The sequence below is a fragment of the Tachysurus fulvidraco genome, chromosome 14 (assembly GCF_022655615.1).
Source record: "Tachysurus fulvidraco isolate hzauxx_2018 chromosome 14, HZAU_PFXX_2.0, whole genome shotgun sequence".
Taxonomy (NCBI): Eukaryota; Metazoa; Chordata; class Actinopteri; order Siluriformes; family Bagridae; genus Tachysurus; species Tachysurus fulvidraco.
The window spans coordinates 18,739,778-18,760,480 of NC_062531.1; the positions used below are offsets into that span (position 1 = coordinate 18,739,778).

The 20,703-nt window shown below is 34.7% G+C and overlaps 3 protein-coding genes and 1 non-coding gene across 7 annotated transcripts; all 4 read left to right on the forward strand.

The window, feature by feature from the left end:
• The first annotated feature begins 3,306 nt into the window (after window positions 1–3,306).
• Window positions 3,307–6,514, forward strand: parapinopsina (parapinopsin a). The gene is made up of 4 exons (XM_027167312.2): window positions 3,307–3,646; window positions 3,958–4,286; window positions 4,614–4,856; window positions 6,392–6,514. Exons 1-4 carry the CDS (start codon window positions 3,307–3,309, stop codon window positions 6,512–6,514), a joined length of 1,035 nt encoding a protein of 344 aa, XP_027023113.1.
• Window positions 6,515–8,824: 2,310 nt separating this feature from the next.
• Window positions 8,825–12,805, forward strand: LOC113656224 (ATP-sensitive inward rectifier potassium channel 1-like). 3 transcript variants are annotated; one of them, XM_027167354.2, is made up of 2 exons: window positions 8,825–8,938; window positions 10,272–12,805. In XM_027167354.2, exon 2 carries the CDS (start codon window positions 10,294–10,296, stop codon window positions 11,413–11,415), a length of 1,122 nt encoding a protein of 373 aa, XP_027023155.2. In that variant the 5' UTR covers window positions 8,825–8,938; window positions 10,272–10,293; the 3' UTR covers window positions 11,416–12,805. The 3 variants fall into 3 exon arrangements, with proteins under 3 accessions (XP_027023155.2, XP_047678807.1, XP_047678806.1); XM_047822851.1 differs by having other exon boundaries at window positions 8,903–9,028; XM_047822850.1 differs by having other exon boundaries at window positions 8,912–9,044.
• A 3,635-nt stretch (window positions 12,806–16,440) lies between these two features.
• trnaq-uug lies at window positions 16,441–16,512 on the forward strand. Its single transcript has one exon. It is a non-coding gene; the product is annotated as a tRNA-Gln (tRNA).
• Window positions 16,513–17,366: 854 nt separating this feature from the next.
• Window positions 17,367–19,745, forward strand: selenok (selenoprotein K). Of its 2 annotated transcripts, XM_047800417.1 has the most exons (5): window positions 17,369–17,512; window positions 18,669–18,759; window positions 18,859–18,936; window positions 19,197–19,286; window positions 19,367–19,745. In XM_047800417.1, the coding sequence occupies exons 1-5, from the start codon at window positions 17,494–17,496 to the stop codon at window positions 19,368–19,370; spliced, it is 282 nt and encodes a 93-aa protein (XP_047656373.1). In that variant the 5' UTR covers window positions 17,369–17,493; the 3' UTR covers window positions 19,371–19,745. The 2 variants fall into 2 exon arrangements, with proteins under 2 accessions (XP_027022611.2, XP_047656373.1); XM_027166810.2 differs by lacking the exon at window positions 19,367–19,745 and having other exon boundaries at window positions 17,367–17,512; window positions 19,197–19,290.
• Window positions 19,746–20,703: the final 958 nt, after the last annotated feature.

A 20,703-nucleotide genomic window follows, 5' to 3' on the forward strand; every position in this document is an offset into this window, starting at 1 on the left:
GCACATGGCATGCTTTACAGAATTCAACCCTGATTTGAGGTAGAACTTTAGCTTCAGAAGCATGAAGACAGCATAGGCTATTTATGTGGTGCCTTTAGTTCACTGAAACTGGGTTCATCATAAAAAGAATCTTAGAAAGATGTTTGCAATCAGTCTTCTCTTCCCTGATGACCAGTGACCCTGGTGATCTGGAAACTGCTGTGTTGTTATACATTTTTCTTCCTCTATAGCAGAGTCTACATCCTGGTCACTTTACCGAGGCCAGCTCATTGGGTGGTGAACATTATTACCATGGCCTACTTATTAATTAAATGCCCAGCACCTATTGTAACACATGCCACTCAAAAATAAATGTTTCCTATTTAGTGTGGGATGTGGTAGCTTAGTGGTTAAGGTGTTGGGCTACCAATCGGAAGGTTGTGAGTTCGATTGCTACGTCCACCAAGCTGCCACTGCTGGCCCCTGAGCAAGGCCCTTAACCCTCAATTGCTCAGTTGTATAAAAATGAGATAAAAAAAAAAAGTCGATGGATAAGGGCGTCTGCTAAATGATGTAAATGTAGTGTTATAATATATAATTATGCTGAATAAAAGCTAATTTGCTCACCTGAAGCATCACTATGCAAGTTCGTCAGGTTCCCTGAGGTTCACTTTGCCCCTGACTTGCTTGCTTAATACCCAAGCTTTGTCGTTAGAGCTGTATTCAAACAATATACAATGTACATGCATTGTTATGTCAACTTACTTCGTTTGTATTTCAATTTATTTCAATTGTGTTTAAACTTTCTGTGAAAGCACAATGGCCTGTTAATAATTTATGTGATTTGCATAACTAATGTGACTATGTGTAAAAGCCATTTGCATTCATTTGTGTTTATAGATGCTCTGTGGGTTGGACTTTTGTGAGCATCAGCAAATGAGTATAATTGATGGTGGGTGTATGCCTCGCTGTAGCTGAAGGCAATGTAAACTGTATAATGGTGACTCGGCCCGAGGGAGGGGTCGAGGGAGAGGCCGGGGAAGAGTAGGAAGTAATTCATACTCCCGAAGACCCGGCTCCTGTTTTTATTGTGGTAGGAATGGGCATTGGATGAATAGATGTAGGAAAAGACATAGAGAGATGGGAGATGTTCCCGTAGGTCCCCTTCCAGCACTGCCTCCCCAACCACCCCAGGCTGCACCCTGCCCTTTCACCGGGATGCAGGCAAATCCCTATCACGCATAGGGATGCCCACCCCGACCCACATTGTACATATGAATCACATCAGGTAACTGAAATGCCTTTTCTTGAGTTGTGTAAGTGGCACAGTATATTCTTTCCTCATTGATACAATGTCAGTAATGTCGAAGCAATATGAAGGTCCTCTCTCAGGGGGATCCGTTAGCTCTGTGAGAATAGAAGGGGTCACAAAAGAAACCGATTTCACCGATTTGTTTATATGTCAGAGTGTCCTTTTAATCTATTGGGGAGGGATCTCATGAGCACGCTACACGTTTCTATTAGCTTCTCTGCCTCTAAACCTTTTTTAGTCATTTCTGTTCCTGAGTCTGCTCCACTGTCACATTTCTCTGATATGACCCTCCATCCGCCTCCTGCGCCATCTAGCTTCAAAAGGCTTCTATGTTTCAAAACCCAAGTTGCAGTTGTGTCTGCCCACGGTGAAGTATCTGGGGTTTGAACTCTCACAAGGCAGAAAAAAACTCTCTCAAGACCGTATACAGGCAATCCTCAACACACAGTGTCCTGGCACAAAACACGTTCTCATGGCTTTCCTGGGGCTGATAAACTACTGCCGTCAATGGATACCTGACTGTTCTTACTATGACAAATGTCCAAAATCTCCCACAAGGACCCAAAGCAATGTCTGCTAACGTGGACTCCTGAAATGTTCGAAGCGTATGAGGCTCTGCGGACGGCTCTATGTTCTGCTCCTGCTCTGGGGCTCCCGAACTATGCGAAAGAGTTTCATCTCTATGCTTGTGAGCATGAGGGCACTGCCTCTGCTGTCTTGGCCTCTGCTGTCTTGGCCTCTGCTGTCTTGGGCATACCATGTGCATTCCTGTCTAAAACACTTGATACTGTTGCCCAGGTCTTACCAGCGTGTCTCCGGGCTGAGGCCGCCTGTGCTGTGATGGTACAAGATGCTGAGAAAATTGTCCTGTCTCATCCCCCGATCTTACATTCACCACATCAGGTAAAACAGGTCCTTCAGAACTTACAGACTCAACACATGATGGCACAAAGGAGGTCAGGTTATGAAACTATCTTTTGTTCAACCAGTAATCTAGAAATTAAAGCCACCTCCTCATTAGATATGTTAGGTCACGTTCTTGCACATCTATTTAGAACTCAGGACCTTACTTGTGAAACAAGGCAAAAACAGACTTGTGTAAATGTTGCATCGTATATTTATTGTTCTACAGAGCATAAAATAGATGACGTGCTAAGCTATTAACAACTGATGGCTTAAATACTTTCAAAGCAACTCCATTTATGTATTAGCCATCATTCCATCTTCAAAGACCAGCTCTATTTCATCCTCTCATCTTTGACGTACTTCATATATAACCTTCCTTAATCAGGCGTACTGCGTGATCTTAGTCACAGGTTGTGGTTCAGTGGTGTAACAGAAAAAAATTAATCAATAAATAAATAAAAGTTAAAGATCCAGTATGACATGGGAAACATATGACATCAACAGTGAAACTTTAAAAAAGAACAAAATAAAAAGTTTTAAATTTCATTATAAACTGTGTTCATCCATGTTGTTTGCTTTTTTATTTGCGTACTGATAAATATCAGCAATGTGATTATGTATTGAAAGACGATTTAGAAAATTTACATTTTGGAGAAAAAAAAATGTTGTTGGTACATGTATGTGTTGGTACATGTAAGATGTATGAACATTTTATCCTTGAAAGGAGTTTTAACTTCTTTCTCTTAAGATAGGTGGAATGCAAAAACTCTAAAAATAACTGCAATCCAGCTTTTTTCTTTTCTATTTAATTTTTTATCCTTTTTTCAATAGAGAATTATAAAGCAATTAAGAAGAGTGCAGTCATAGATCTGGCAAAGAATAAGCTGATAGAATAATTCCATGGACAATCCGGATCTAAGGATTTTCTCTGCTTATGTCACGTATGCTTAAAAGCCATTTTTAGTGGAAGAGTTCTCCATAAAAACCAAGGATGGATCCCATATGTTTTTGTCAGAGTAAGCCTATAGAGCCACTGGATGGGAAACCCTGAACTCCTGAACTACTAGATATTTCTTGAGTTTCTAGTCTGTGAATCAAAAAGGGAAAAAATGTCATCCATTAACCTATCCAACATTTCAGAAGCTGAGACATTGCATCACGGCTCAGTAAATGATCACATCATGCCAAGAATAGGCTACACCATCTTGGCAATTCTTATGGCTTTGTCATCCAGTGTTGGCATCATCTTGAATGTGGTGGTAATAATTGTGACAGTGAGGTACAAACAACTGCGTCAGCCACTGAACTATGCTCTGGTAAATCTAGCAGTGGCTGATCTTGGTTGCGCTGTGTTTGGGGGGCTAGTCACGGCAGTCACCAATGCCATGGGCTACTTCAGTCTTGGCAGGATAGGATGTGTTTTGGAAGGCTATGCTGTTGCCTTCTTTGGTAAGTCTCTCCTGTAAAGCTCTCTTTGTTCTCCTGAGTTCTATATTTGAAATACTGTGCTAATATTTTTGACAAAGTGCAAACATCTAAAGCCATGGATTACATTAGGTCTGTGTAAAATCTAGCCAATGTAAGTTTTTCCACACTATACCCTGACTGTTTTTCATAAATTACAGTGGTATCCTGGTGACATCATTAACATAAGTTTGCTTTCTGACTTGTATTGATAATACCAACACTATGTGATAAATTGAAGACTAATGCTCTTAATGTAATTTAAATTATTTATATTTATTTTCTATCTCTGCCAGGTATTGCTGGTTTGTGCTCAGTTGCAGTTATTGCTGTTGACCGCTACATGGTGGTATGCAGACCACTGGGCGCAGTGATGTTCCAAACCAAACATGCCCTGGCAGGTGTAGTGTTTTCCTGGGTATGGTCTTTCATTTGGAACACACCACCACTGTTCGGATGGGGCAGTTACCAACTGGAGGGTGTGATGACCTCCTGCGCCCCCAACTGGTACAGCAGAGACCCAATCAATATCTCATACATCCTGTGCTACTTCATGCTTTGCTTTGCTTTGCCATTTGCCACCATTATCTTCTCTTACACACGCCTCCTTTATACTTTACGACAGGTAGGTAAAATTTACATCTGATGTAAGACAGTTCTTTAACAGCCAAAGAAATATGACTTGTTTGAATGAGTTTCAAAACAGAGTAGCTAAACAAAGACCTACATTTTTCTTTAAAAATTTGATGAAAATCTATATTCAGAAACATTGCTTCTAGTTTCTAATCATACAGCATGATTTAAATTTCATTACAATACAAAATAATCTGCTTAATTTGTTTATTGTTTAAATACAAGATCATTAATCACAAATGAAGAAAGTAAATTACTGGCTCCTAATAGATTTGTTAAATGTATCTCATTTCCTTGAATTTTTCTTGTTCTATCATAGGTGGCTAAGCTGCAAATGGGAGAAAGTGGAAGCACGGCCAAGGCTGAGGTTCAAGTGGCCCGTATGGTGGTCGTCATGGTCCTGGCCTTTTTGCTTACATGGTTGCCTTATGCAGCTCTGGCCCTAACTGTGATCTTTAACTCCAACATCTACATCAACCCAGTAATTGCCACCATACCCACATACCTGACCAAGAGCAGCACTGTCTTCAACCCCATCATTTATATATTTATGAACAGACAGGTGAGTAAAAACAAGCTTGCAATTCTAATTCACATCAGACATTTTTGAAGATACATGTTTGTATATGACGTATTTGTCACAGAAGTTATACTCAAACAAGACTTATCTTTAACTTGGAAGAGGAAAACACTGTAGCAACCAATAAAATTAAAACAACTAAACAAGAACTGACATAACTAACTAACTTAAGTTATTTTACTTTACTTAAGTTACTTAAGAATGCATTCTTTTCAATGTTGTCAGTAAAATTTCAATAACAGAATTTGAAAATAGAGTATATTAAATTGACCATATTAAGATGTTGGGTTGAGTAACATTTTATAATGAAATTCTTATAGCAATAACAACAATAACACAAAACAAAGTTTATTAAAGCATCAACATTTTCCAAAGTAGTACATTTTCTAAAATTCAGTATAAAACAGATCTAACAAGTAATATCCAATATTTTTTTTTAAAAATCTAACAAAGAAATATTAGTTGAATTTACCTAGAATCAGTCTGTTTTCACTTGCCAAAAACTGATACTGAATTTAATAGCAATTATATATAAAGAAAATTATATATACTATATATCACACCCATATGCTGGTCATCCCAAAAACTGTTGTCACAAGGTTGGAAGCACTCAATCAAAATGTGTAATGTCTTTGTAGTACTTTCTATTAGTTTATCTATCATCTATCATTACAATCTATCATTTACTGAAAAAAAGACCCCCAAACATGTTCCAACATTGTCTGTTTAAAAAAACGAAATACACAAAAAAACATAGTTTTAAGAGCTTGGAGATGGAAGTGTACTTGAGTCGCTTGTACTGAGCCCTGACCTCAGCCCCCTCAGCAATTTAGGGATTTGTGCTTGATCTCACTAATGCTCCTTTGACTGGTAAATCCCCACGTAGACACTCCAAAGTCAGTTGAGAAAGCCTTCAGAAGATTGGGGTTATTATATAAATGTAATTTATATACATAACTTATAGCATATGTTACGCTTCTTACTCTTAATGTAGATAATATTCCTAGTTAGCCACTAACCTTAGCCTTTAGTTATATTAATTACTTAATTTAATAATGCAAATTGCAGCTTTAAATCTTTTCTCACCACAAGATGTTGCTATATAACTTCCTTATACATAAACCTATTTTATTTATTACATCAAACCCATTTCTGCTTTCTGAGATGCCTCAAGTGTTTGTTTATGAGCCTATAAAATTTGATGTTATCGTTAAACACTATGTAAGGTTATGAACAGAGGTAAAACTGAAAGCCAACAGTGTGCTGATTAATTTTATATCTGACAGCCATAAAAACAAAATTTCATTTGTTTATACTATTTGAAGGTTATTTTCAATAGTCGTTTCCATTTTCCTGAAATTTCAGTGTACTGCATAAAAAATCTTGAATGTCATCTGTGGAAAACTTTGATCATAATTCACTTTGAATATTTGCAATATATGAACTCGACTAAATCCAGAGTAATAGGCACTGGTTAATAAGATTCTACTTCTTTTCCTCATGTCCCTCTCTTGCAGTTCAGGGACTATGCTTTGCCATTTCTCTTCTGTGGAAAAAACCCTTGGGCATCAGAAGAAGTCTCAGATGTCAATACACTAACTACTACAGTCAGCAAAAGCAGCTCAGTATCACCATTATAACCATTAGTATCTAAAAACAATTTAACAGTTGTTTTAAAATATTCAATTACTTTATTTTTGGTGTGTGAGTTTTTGTGTAAGTTTTTGTGAAAGTTTTCGTGATTTGACGTTGTAATTTACTTCTGGAATTTATTTTTGCTAAGTAATTTAGTTTCCAGACATATATATATTATCATTTTAAATAAATACTATAAACTAAATATGTTATTTTAGTTTGAAATTCCATTGATCAGGACATTGTCAAATAAAGCATGGTTATGATCCTCTGGAAGCCCATTTCCATTTTTTTGCTCTGTCACGTTTTTACATAAATGAATTAAAAGTATTGAAACAGAGAAGCGAAATCTGCTCATGTAAGGATTAAATCATGGAGCCATTTACGGCGTTTGGCAGACACTCTTATCCAGAGCAATTTACATTTTTATCTCACGTTTATAGAACTGAGCAATGGAGGGTTAAGGGCCTTTCTCAGGGGCCCAGCTGTGGCAGTTTGGTGGACCGGGGACTCAAAATCACCACCTTCCAACTGGTAGTCAAAGACCAAACCAATAACTACTACATCCCACTTGCACATCCAAATCATAACATCCTTTTTTTTTTTCTATCACTCAATTTATTGCTTAATAATTTGTTTCAATAAATTATTCAGGTGGCTGTTCCAAGAAAAATAACACATTCATTGCAGCCATGGAAATGTTTTTATGCATATGTTAACAGCTACAGGTGCTAAGAAGGCCTTGGGGGCTGTATTAAGAGATTTCTGTTCTTGACACTGGTTAACATTTAAGCAGCTAGAGCCTTTACGTCTGTTGCTTGAGAAATTTTATTCGAATGTTCTGGAACCTTCATTGAAAAAAATATAAATTCCACAGTTGTATCAGGAATGCCTTTATTTATAAGGTTTGTTTGTTTCAAATCTTCTAAATTATATTTCCTGATCTGCACTCTTGTTGTAACATAATTAGATACACAAAAAAGTAAAGTGCTTTTTGTATCTCGTTCTGGGCATTCACTGGAACATGGAATTTTGTAAGCCCTGAAGCCATTCAAGGTAAAAGCATGGATTTCCATGCAGTAAAGCAGCAAAGCATTAACTTGGTAAAACCTTTAACACATTTTATATTAGCTATTTAAATGCATGTCAACTGGAGCATGAAATATTCAGTTTATTAATTTAGGTAAATTTATATATTTATTTAGCAAGTTATCTATTTCTTATCAGTATCTCGGTTTTGTTGCGTGAACATTTAAGGAAGACATTAAATGAACACATTGTTAGTTTTATTTGTATAGAATTTTAACAATGGACATTTTCTTAAAGAAGTTTTACAGAACATAAGAAATATTACAAAAAGTCTAATATTATACAAAAGTACAAGATTAATATTAGATATATATTTAAATGTGTTTGTATTTATCCCCAAGCCTGAGGTGTCTGAAGCATGTCCCATTCTCTTAGAAAATTTATTACAGAATAATAACAATTGCCTATAACAATTGCATTTATAGATACAGTGAAAAATACCACAGTGCTCCAATTCACTTTCCAAAAAGCAATTTTTACTAGATGCAAAGTGAAATATATTGACTATACTATTTTACATTACAACCGCCACTGGATTTTATGTATTTACTGAGGTATTTGGTGAAAACATTATAGACAGAATTATTATAGTGTATGCAGTTTAATATATAACATACACCAAAAATACAGTATATAGATTTTATAGCCTTTTTGTTGTACATTGAATTTTATGCAAAAAAAAAAAAAAAGATCATCAACAAATGTGAAAATGATACATGATATGTGAAAACATTCCTGGCAATAAAGCTCTTTCTGATTTTGTTTCTGATTCTGAAATCTGTGGTGTGTTCTAATATTAAACGTGTCTATTCAAATAAATGAATGATTTAATTCCCACACAATTTACATATATGCTTTTCAACCAGTATTGTGTTTTTTGTACCATCAAACCTTTCTGTAATCCTTTGACAGATCAAGTCGAATAGGTTTCTATTACATTCCTCTATATAGCTGGTATTCAGAACAAAATACCAAGGTAAGAACATAACAGTATAGTACTATAGTACACAAATAAATAAATAAATAAATAAATAAATAAATAAATAAATAAATAAATAAATAAATAAATATGTGAGATGAGTGTAAAATAAGTACACAGAACAAGATAATGTTATATACTGTATAATACTAATGTAGTAGTACTAATGTAGTAGTAGCAGAAGTAGTGTAACTTTGTTTTATTGCCCTCTAGGTAGCCCTGTAATATAATTTCACAGTGTGTTGTGGTAAAATATGCCCAACCCTTTAGTTGCACCGGATTTTTTTGCAGGCAAACATTAAACACAAGTCATTAAGAAGCCATACAAAGCCAAGTCACACTCCAAGAGGGAGATCAGTAGGTATGATATTGCCACAATTTACACATTTTAATTATGCATTCTGTTTTGCAATTTTTTTAGTAGAAGGGGTGAGTAAAAGAGCGACTAGGGGTAAGTGCTTAAGCAGGTGAGTTCCACAATCATTTCCTTTGATACTTGAATAATTTTTTACTACTACTTTACTGTCTACACACATATATGTATGTGCTTATAGAATTATTTTCTAAATTTTTAAATTTATGTTTTTCCTCTCTAATTTATTTACGAGTAACAACAAGTAAAGTGAATTGATGACTGAAATGTTTAGTGACTTTTTTGACTTATTGAATGACATTTTTCAATGTTGAGTACTTATTAATTTGTAAAAGTTTCTGTTAGTCCCCACATCATTTGGTGTGCTTTAAGTAGTTCAGTTTACCCTCAGCTTTCTATTGAGTAATAGTAGACTCTTGCTATCAATTGTAATCAAATTCATAGGATCACTTCTCTATACATAGAGCTTCATGACAGATGCATAAATTGCAATCTCCTTCATAATTATAATCAGTTTTATTGAATGGGGAAATACTGAATTCTTGAAATGTGTGTCGGTATATAAACGGAAAAACATCTCAATTCGTAGCTTGATTATATATTTGAATAAATTTGATGATGTATGTATCTAATCATGAATGTAAAAGAATAAGTTATTTTTTCTCACTATAACGATTGAAGACACTGTACTATAATTTTATTTCATAAGTTTTGGAAAAACACGTTTATTACATGCAAAAGTAAACCTAACCAATTTAATTTGTATTCTGGTCCTTGCTGTTAATTTGTCAGTGATTCACAAGTACAGTATCATAATGTTGTTAAAGCAGAGAAGTGTGCTTACAGCATTTGTTAGACATCCTCATCCAGACCAACTTAACTTTTAGATCTAATGTTCTATACAATTGAGGGCCTTGCTCAGAAGCCAGAAGTGGCTTTGATGAACCTGGAACTCAAGCACACAACCATTAGTCCAACACCTTAACCATTAACTACCAAATCAAGCTTACACATTCAGATTACAGCCAAAAACGTTATGTAGAAAACTATGCAAACTTTAGCCAACAGAACAGAAATGCATTTTTCTGCCTTGTAGTCAAAATGGAATCTTTAACTTCAAATTTGTCTTACATTGATTTCAATATTAAATCTTTATGCAAACACAGCTGTATGGTTAAGCTATTTAATTAACCATATTAATTAACGTTACATGAAGATCCTTGCTTGATATAAAAAAAAGATTTTTATTGGTGTTACTGGTCAAAATTAAAAAATGCAACATTTAGTTCTGCCTAAAAATGTTCTTTATCCTTTTACTTAGATTGAGTTTCTGTGCTTGAAAAATGGCACGCACCTTGCATCAGTTCTTCAGAGACTATCTAGCAAACTGGCGCTTCTACAAAAATCGTCTGGTATCCAAGGACGGACACTGCCACATCGAATATGGCAACGTGGGATACAGCAGTCGTTTTGCGTATATGCAGGATCTCTGGACCACCTTTGTGGAGGTCCGTTGGCGTTACATTATTTTCTTATTTGTGGCCTCCTTCACTCTAAGCTGGTTCATTTTTGGACTTATTTGGTACTGGATTGGTCTTGTTAATGGTGATATGTGGTGGCAAAATCCACCTCCAGACCATAAGCCATGCGTATTTAATGTTTTTGGCCTCACATCTGCCTTTCTCTACTCACTGGAAACACAGGCGACCATTGGTTATGGTCTGCGAGTACTCAGTCCATACTGCCCTGGTGCTGTCGCAGTAATTATCATCCAGTCCATCATTGGTATACTTATTAACTGCTTCTGGTGTGGACTGGTTATGGCAAAAATCGCTTTACCCAAGAAAAGAGCTAAGACCATTACCTTCAGTAAAATTGCAGTCATTTGTCCCAAAAATACTGCCCTCTGTTTGCAGATAAGAGTAGCCAACTTGCGTAAGACGTTAATGATTGGAAGTCAGTTATATGGCAAGCTGCTTAGGACAACAGTCACTCCAGAAGGAGAGACCATCATTCTGGACCAGGTCAATATTGATTTTATGGTCGATGCTGGAAAAGACAACCTCTTCTTTATTTGTCCGTTGACTTTGTATCATGTAATTGACAAGGATAGTCCATTTTTTAAGATGACTTCGAACACAGTGCTTCAACAGGAGTTTGAGTTGGTGGTGTTTCTGGACGGCACAGATGAATCCACCAGCTCCACCTGCCAAGTAAGGACGTCTTACCTCCCTCAGGAAATTAGGTGGGGATACAAGTTCCTCCCTATCATCTCCCGCAGTAAAGAAGGAAAATATTGTGTGGACTTTTCCAATTTTGAGAGAGTGGAAGCAGTTCCAACAGCACACTGTGCTCACTGCTTCTACAATGGCCCATGTGATCCTCACAGTCCTAGAAATGGCATTGATAACCAGGCTTTTGAAGCGATTGAAATAATTGATCAAAACCGTGCCAAAGAAATGTAAGCTGTACAGGAGGGTTCAAATGGCTTACTTGCTCTCTCTAATATGCTTTACAGCAAAAATAAATAAATAAAACTGAACAAAATGCATAGAAAATAAGCATTAATAACATTAAGCATAACCTGAATTATATCCCTTAGGTTTCTATTTTCAACTGATAAAGCAATCAACATTATAAAAGCATTCAAATTAAACTTAATGACAATGTTTAATCCATTATCTACTATTAATTCAGATTTATATATACAATATATATATTGAAACAAAAAACTGTGCATTAAATTATAGAAAAGTTAGACATACCTAGTGTGTGTGTGTGTGTGTGTGTGTGTGTGTGTGTGTGTGTGTGTGTGTGTGTGTGTGTGTGTGTGTGTGTGTGTGTGTGTGTGTGTATCTTTTTTATGTCGCTGTTACCTTTTTGTTTTGTCAGAGTCACAAAGCTCTTTATATCACTATATGAGTTTTGGAAACTTTTGTTTTAATTTCTTTAACCTGGAATGAATCAATAAGGAAAGATTGTTTGTTAGATAAGTGGTTTTTACTTTAAAAATGTCTTTTCCTGAGTCTATTTTCAAGTGGTACCTTATATTACCTATTTATACTTACATAACTTTGAATAAAATAATATTATGTCAGCCATTAAAAAATAGTTAGCCCTAAAATCATTTCCTGTCAGCAATAAATTCAATATACATTAATATAATATAGCCTTCTATAAATCTTTACTCTATATGCCACTTTGTATTACCATCAAGTGTGCACACCCATGTCCTGTTATACGGGTGGGTGAAAAGTGCACCGACTGGACTTCTAAGTCTCTAATGCACAAACTCTTCTTTTGGTGAGATGTTGACACTTATTTCAACACCAAAATGGCTTTGAAAATGCACAGTAAGAATGAATGGCATCATGATGTCCAGTCATATATATGGTCTTTAGGTTCTTTCCATTACAGAGGGCTTGAATGACAGAAATAACTGCTTGGCATCATTGCCAAGTAGGCAAACTTTACTATAAGAACTAGTTGATTTGAAAGCACTGTTCCTAGGTAGCTAATAGTCTACTGTTAACCTGGTACAGCCCTGGTTTTCTTAGTAATCAGCTAGCATCATATCTGAACTGGGAACTAGTTATCTATCCATTGTCAGGTATTTAAAATCATGACTAGCATTTCTCTAGCTAGTTATTATGTATATGTTATATGCGTTTCTTCTGTAGTTTTGTCTTGTGTATCTTGAACAGCTTGAACAAAATTCATAAGAAAAGCTTGAGCTGATTAAATGATTGGATTTGAATTGAATTTATTTATCCAGGCTCAAATATCTAAGTGTCTGTGTGGATGTTTAAATATTCATATGTGTGACTATTCATATTAATATATGTGTTTGTGTGACTTCTTTTGGGTTCTCCAGTTTCTTTCCATTAGTTATCTGCCTCGTTCCTTGAGATATAACGCATCTATCTGTCTGTTCTGTTTGCTGTTTTGATTGTTAATACTATGCCTCTGTCTGCTTGTTTCTGTGTAGTAAATTGTCTGTAAAGACAGACTTGATTTATAATGGTTAATGGTAAACATAGAGACTACATAACAATTTTAGATTTTAGATATACAAAAAAGATGTATATATTTTTGATTGATTTTCTTTTTGTTTGTCTGTTTGATTGTTTGTTTAATCAAATGATGGAAATTTTTGTCCAAAACTGCTAAATCTATAAACCTGTAAAATTCCAACAATGGCTCAACAATTTTATTTTATTATTTACTTTTTATTTAATTTTATTTGTATGTTCTGTTCTGTAATATCGATAAATTTGTAAAGTGTAACAATTAAAAAACATAATCATAGCCTTAAGTATTTATGATTTGATGTACACATTTTTATTTTAATACTAGAACTTAAGAGCCAAAACTAACTAATAACAAAAAAATATAATAATAAAGGGTGTTAAATTGTAAATGGCTTTGTTTAAGAATGAATAAATAAATAAATAAATAAATAAATAAATAAATAAATAAATAAATAAATAAATAAACAAGATATCTTGTTTTTATTTTAATCTTCAGCTTAACACAATTAATAACTCCTGTTTATTCATGCAATCAGCCAATCATGTGGCAACAGCACAATGCATAAAACATGCAAAGACAGGTCACAAGCTTCAGTTAATGATCACATCAATAACAAGAATGGGGAAAAGTGTAATCTTAGTGACTTTGACTGTTGCATGGTTGTCAGGTGGACTGGTTCAGAAACCGCTGAACTTCTGCAATTTTCTTACCCAACATTCACTTGACCAAGATGCCAAATTTAAATTCTGACCCAGACCATATCAACATATTTGTAAGCACTAGAAGGGCCATAATCTAAATCTATTTCATGTATCATTTCTAATCCTATTGATTAACACAGTTAAACAAGTTAGGAATTTGCAAAATACTAGCATAAACAAAATGGAATAAAAAACACTAACAAACTAACAAACAATATTCAACTACTCACTATTTTTATTTTCTGACTTACCTAGGATAAAGCAAACATGTTGTAGTGTAAGAATTTTTATTTTTATTTTTCCATGATTACATTATGTAAGATTTATTCATTTAAAATCAAGTTAATGTGATTTTTGCTTAGTCATGATGTATACGTGTCTGTCCTAATGTTTTTGCAATTGTTTATATTTTTGTTGCATTTAGCTAAACATTATCTAACATTACCTTAATGGTCTTGAGTGTGTCCTTTGTAAATACATCTTAGTCTTTGTGCTCACAACAATCTCTAATTATACCCATGCTCTTAGTATCTTGATTCTTCAGACATCTAACTCTCGATCAAACTCATCCAGATCAAATCCACACATTAAAACTGGTACCATCACAGATATAAACAAACCTTTTTTTCTGAGTCAGAGCCTAGACAATGCTCTTTTTGCCTGTCTAATAGACAAACATAAGCTGTATTAACATGTGTGTATGTTTTGGCTGCACACAGCAGACTATACCTCCAATAATTCTGTTTTCTTCTGAAATGTTTATTAACCTAAGGGTATATTTAAGCAATTTCTGAGAGACACCTGAAACAAACTGCTTATTACTCAGACATTTTTATTTTTAAAAGTTAACTGTATTATATATTTATTGATCTACAGCTGGATATATCTCCAGTTTTTAACTGAATAATAATAATAATAATAATAATAATAATAATAATAATAATAATAATAATAATAATAATAATAATAATAATAATAATAATAAAGTGAGAAAAGAAGAGCGAATCCTCCGGAGCTCCGTGGTGCGGATGGATAGATGGATGTACAGCTGGATAAGATGGCTGGCCGGCAGGATAAGATGGCTGGCTGGCCGCATAAGATTGCTGGCAATTATAATAATAATTATTATGTTAATAATAATAATAATAATAATAATAACAATAATAATAATAATAATAATAATTATTATTATTATTATTATTATTATTGTTATTATTATTATTATTATTTCTCATTTGGATGAATTTTCCATTTATGTATGATAGAATGAGATTTTTTCCCTGTTCATTTAGAAGTCCCTTCTACAAAAATACATTTAAATGAATTACTTCTTCATAAAGAAAGAAAGAAAGAAAGAAAGAAAGAAAGAAAGAAAGAAAGAAAGAAAGAAAGAAAGAAAGAAAGAAAGAAAGAAAGAAAGAAAGAAAGATTTTTTTTTCAAGTCAAAACATGAAAAAGTATTTAAGCAATTTAGGTGAGGAGAAATATTTTACATTTATTGAGAACTTATACTAAATAAGTTGAACAGCTAACACCTGTGTCCGATTTAAATCCACCTGTGCCATTTGTATTCATATCTCTGACTTTGGGAGGTCTGGCAGCTATAATGGTAGATCAGATCAGTTCTGCTGTCATGAAGATCAAGGAACTGCCTGTGAAGCTTTGAGAGGGAGAAAAAAGAAACATCTGCAAAGCCTTGGATCTTCTTGGGACAACTGTGAAATCCATTAATGGATAGAAGCCTTTATTTGTCACATATACATTACATCACAGTGAAATTCTTTCTTCACTTTGGAGTTGGGGTCAGAACACAGTGGCCGCTGAAAAGAGCCTTAAATGCTTGCACCATCACTGACAGTAATAGGAAATAGGAGATGTGCGAAATAGGAGAACTTGTGCAGACCTCAACCGTATCATCAGCTCTTCACTGATCCCTACTTTTTGGAAAGGGGTCAGAAATAGGCCTCTTCTGAAAGAGGCCATGATAGAAAATACTGAAAAAAGATTTCGTCTTCTCATAAAACTAAAGCTGATTCCAAATGGCTCTGGGCATAATACAGTCAAGTACAGGTCAACAGCCAGGTCACAACATTCCCGTAAGCAAGCATGTTGGTGGTAGCATCATGCTCTGAGGATACTTTTCATTAGGAAGAACTGGAAATCTTGTTGCCATCACAGGAGCCAAATAAAAGCATAGCCAGGCATCTGCATTCGGGCAAGATTAGTGAAAGTATTGGAACAGCAAGGCCCTTTTTTTGTTTGTTTGTGTTTGCTATACACTGATGCCATTTGTGTTTGAGATGAAAGATGAATATGAAACAACAGCTCAAATTCTGGTTTTACTTCTAGATGTGTTAAACAGCATAGAATATGGCACCTCACTTACTTTTCCACATTTTTAATCAGACTGTTAAAATCTTACTGCTGATGAGTGGTTTAACCCAAATGAGCAGCATGTCACCTCCTGAAGAAGAGAATGAAAGGAGAAACCACCCAGAAACAAACAAAATGACGCAGCAGTAGAAGATTGGAAAGCATTAGAAAAGGATGATTATTGCAATGAAGTAATATACAACTAAATATGGAGTTTAATATTAAACTTTTCTGATACTTTTGCTCACCTAACTTATAAGATGGTTGTATGTGACGAAAGGTGTTTTAAGAAATTTACTGTAATATTCACGATTCAAGAGTTCATTACATACATGTATGTAATAGTGTTAACATGCAGTAAAATAAGCGTGTGAGCTCTATGACGGTTCCATGGTGTAATGGTTAGCACTCTGGACTTTGAATCCAGCGATCCGAGTTCAAATCTCGGTGGAACCTACGAGTGCTTCTTTATGGGGCAAAGCACATTGGGAATTACAATTAATATCACAGATTAAAATTTATGTAATGGTCAAAGCTTATGTTTCACAATAATTCAGAAAAAAGCCTCGGTCACATGAATAAATAGCGTCTTTAAATCTTTATTTCACCTTCTGTATAATATAAGTGCTCGACTATAGACACGTCTTTGAGGGAAGTTCCAGCTTTCTTGGTTAAGCTGTTGGACTACACCTTGGAAGGTTGTGAGTTCAAGTCGCTGGGAGTTTTAATTATTTTCTCAATTAGTCTAACAGTCTCACATGAAAGGCTTGCAGACCCATTCATTAAAAGTCTTGCAGTCAATTATCTTATTACTGAGTATTTTGCTAATGTGTTAGTCTTAGTTTTTATATATATATATATATATATATATATATATATATATATATATATAGATAGATAGATAGATAGATAGATAGATAGATAGATAGATAGATAGATAGATAGATAGATAGATAGATAGATAGATAGATAGATATGCTTTAGGCGGCATCTGCAGGAGAGAGGTTGTAACTACTGGTAAGTAATAATTTTTATTTTATTTTTTTTTTCAAGTACTAATGCGAGATACGCGTGATCAAACGTCATCTTTTTTCAAGTAATAACAATATATTTTCATATCCTACATAACATCATGATTTATCATTAAAATTAAATACTGGTCGATTTTTTTTCATCACTTTAACATCACTTTAATTAAAAAGTAGCATTTTGATATTTATTTATTTATTTATTTATTTATTTATTTATTTATTTATTTTAAGGAACATTGTAATATCGAAGAAAATGACCAAAAGATATTACGGATACTGACTTACGCTGACTCATTTCCGGGAAAACGCACCAATCAACGAGCAGTCCGCGCTCCAAAGTGTGACGCAATACCGGAAGCGAAACTAAATAATCAACAAAAAAAAACAACAACATAGTGGCAGTAAGATGGTGTACGTGTCAAACGGTGAGTACAAATCTGTACAGACTCAACGACTGAACGAAGTGGTTTTTAACTACGTTGATGTTTTTGTTTTGATCACTTAGCAATATGAGTGTTTGGTAAACGAACTTTTACAGAGATGTTAATGTTAGCGCGCTGGCAACCCGCTCGACATGTTCCGTTTATTAGGCCTCTAGATCACACCCAGGTTAGATGGCACTTTAATACCCTCACGAAGGTGGCAAAGATCATTTAATGATAGTTTCGTGGCGAATCGATACGATGGTCTATACAGTGGCTAGCTAAAGTGTGACTAGCCAAAAGAAAATACAGTTTTAACAGAGATCTAATAACGTGGTTACAGGTTTCCTAATGTGATTGGAGAAATCGCTGATCCAAATGCTGATATTTATTGTATTAGTGCATCACACGTTGTCTTTGTTCAATACATACGATTGCACTTTTAGCAACATTTTCTTCAACTGAGACTGTTGCTACGCTACGGACTGTGTTGTCATGGCAACGCTCTTTCTGCCTGTGGATTCTGTTGGAGCTTAAATGAAAATTTTCAGCCATATTGTATTTATGTGGGTCATTTAGAGTTTTTTTGGGGTAAAGGTAAACTTATTTTAGGTATATGATCCAAGTTGTTTTTAAAGATTTATGGCATGAAGTGCTGTAGCTTAAAGCGTCATGAATAAATAATAAACATTTGTAAGTGGATAAAAACAGTGACATCTTTTTTCATTTTTTTCCCTAGTTTTATTTCTACATTTTAAGAGCAGACATGCTTTATACACACAACATCTCCCAAAAATAGCAAAGTTCTTTGTGTTGCCTTTACTCGTGATCATGTTTTTACTGTAACCTGTAAGGAATTAGATCTTTGTGCATTTTTTTTTATTTAGACTCTATGTTAATTTCTTCAAAGTTGACATTAGAAGCTGAATGATTAATGCAAATCATTAAATCAAACATCCCTATTAACATAAATGTGAAATTCGCTGTACATAGTCATTCAACACAAGTGGTGTCTCAGTGCTGATCCTTTGGGCTACTGATCAGATCGGCTGCCACTGTCGGGTCTTTGAGAAAGCCCCTTAATCCATGACTCCATTTGACCAAGGTATGATGTCTAAATTACAGATGATTGGTTACATGCCTTCATTTTTGTTTTTAGGTCAAGTCCTGGACAGTAGGACACGGTCGCCATGGAGACTGTCTTTCCTTAGCGATCTCTTTTGGGGTGTAGTGGAGTTCATCTGCCTGTTGTACGTGATACTCTGATTACAGATTGATTCAGAAATTGATTCCATTTACATGGGTGTTATAAATAACTAAAACTATTTTACACATCTGCTACTCTCTAGCTTTCAGACCCTCGTCAAGCCAGATCTGTCAAAAGATGGGAATCAAAGTTCGTTGTCACGCTACAGTGATGGAAGAGGGTAAGTCCCAGTGGGGCAGAAACCAAAAAAGATCACTCTTAAATAGTTAAAAAGTAATTTCAGTTTCATGCAACTCCTAACTGCAGCTGGTTTCAACTACGTGAACCGAGAGCAGCTGATTAAAATAGAAAAGATTCTTATTAGTCTTTAGATTACTTTCTAGCTCACCTTTATACATTCAACATCCCTTGCCATTATATTTGTTAAATTAATTCAGATATGCATTGTTCATCTTTGAGTGATTGGTTTATTTATTTCAGTCCTCCAGGTTTTCCTGGGCGGAGGCGTTTGGGCAGGATAAATCATGGTGGAGGCCCAAGTCCTCCTCCAATGGGTGGTGGATGAGGAAGGTAAAGAAGAGTTTAATCTGTAGTGTTATATTTCATTTTCTTGTCAGATTCTGCAATTATGGTTTTTATATCTTCTGCAGGTAAATGCCTGCACTTCGTTGCAGGCATAGAAGGGTGTGTTGTGTCGATTCATGACTGAGAACTGGTCATTTAAACTCTCCAGCACAGAGAGCTGAACCAGTCATGGTCTCTTAGAAGAACACACAAACACGCTGCACCCTTCATCATCATGCTGCTTCTGCATCGCAGATTTTTGATGCTTCTCTGGGAATTCCTACTCTTAGGGGCCAGAGTGGTTGAACTCAGCAGCAATGCTTTTTCTTTTTTTCTTTTTTGTTGTTTTCTTCTTTTTTCCCCCTTTTTTCCTTTTTTAATATGGTTACATGCTTAAGGACATGGTCAAAAGTTTATGATTTTCAGCAATATCATTTTTAAGTAATAAAGTAATTTGGAACATTGGTTTGTTTGTGTCTTTTTGATGTGTCTATGAGTCGAGGGGAAGGATATATTTATATGTAAGTAGATTAAAAATGTAGAAATTCAGATTTATGGTCTTATTTCATTTTTGATAAAATTATCAAGAATTATTGGTACATCACTTTTAAAGTCACAAAGCAACTCTAAATTTATCCTTAAAGAGCAATCCAGTGGTGAAAGTTTGGCAACGGAAGAATGTTTTATATGGTGCCATCACTTATTAATATAAATTACTTTTTCCCCCAAATATGTCCTATATCATCCTCCAAAATAAAATAATACTTCAAAATAATATCTTTTGAATTCCAGTGACACAAATATATTTCTTCCTAAAAATGCATGCTGTAAAACTAAACATTATTATAAGCCAAGTGAAACAATCATGAGTGACCATTAACACCCTTTATAAAAAGGTTTAAACAATATTCTACATTGTATTTTTTACACATATGTGGACATTACAGTGTATATAGGTTTAACAGATGAGGGGTTTTATGTGTGTTTATGCTTTTTCCTAAAGTGATCAATAGTTTGTATTAAATGCATATCAATAATGTGTGAAAATAAATTCTCAAAACTGTATACACATTTTGCATAAATATATTCAGCTTATAAAGCCAAACAAACATACATTTAACATATTTCTGGGATATGTCACACAAACGCACACATACACACACAAAAAATAACAATAAATAACTTCAAGGCTATCATGGATCATTTCTAGTTAATAACTAGGAAATATTTTCTGACTCAGTGGTAGTATGCTGGGCCCAATGATCAGAAGTTTGGGGGATTGAAGTTGTCACTTGAGCAAGATGTTTATCCCTCTCTGCTCCAGGGATGCTATATCATGGCTGATCCCATGACCCCTCTGACCCCAACCTGTGAAGAAACTATGACTTTCTTAGCTGTAATGTATATGTGACAAATAAATCCT

Bases quoted from the DNA above. Each gene is read 5' to 3' on its own strand.
- parapinopsina (XM_027167312.2), top strand. From the start codon at position 3,307: ATGTCATCCATTAACCTATCCAACATTTCAGAAGCTGAGACATTGCAT. The intron at 4,287-4,613 runs GTAGGTAAAATT...GTTCTATCATAG, and splicing joins TCCTTTATACTTTACGACAG to GTGGCTAAGCTGCAAATGGG. The intron at 4,857-6,391 runs GTGAGTAAAAAC...CCTCTCTTGCAG, and splicing joins ATATATTTATGAACAGACAG to TTCAGGGACTATGCTTTGCC.
- LOC113656224 (XM_027167354.2), top strand. From the start codon at position 10,294: ATGGCACGCACCTTGCATCAGTTCTTCAGAGACTATCTAGCAAACTGG.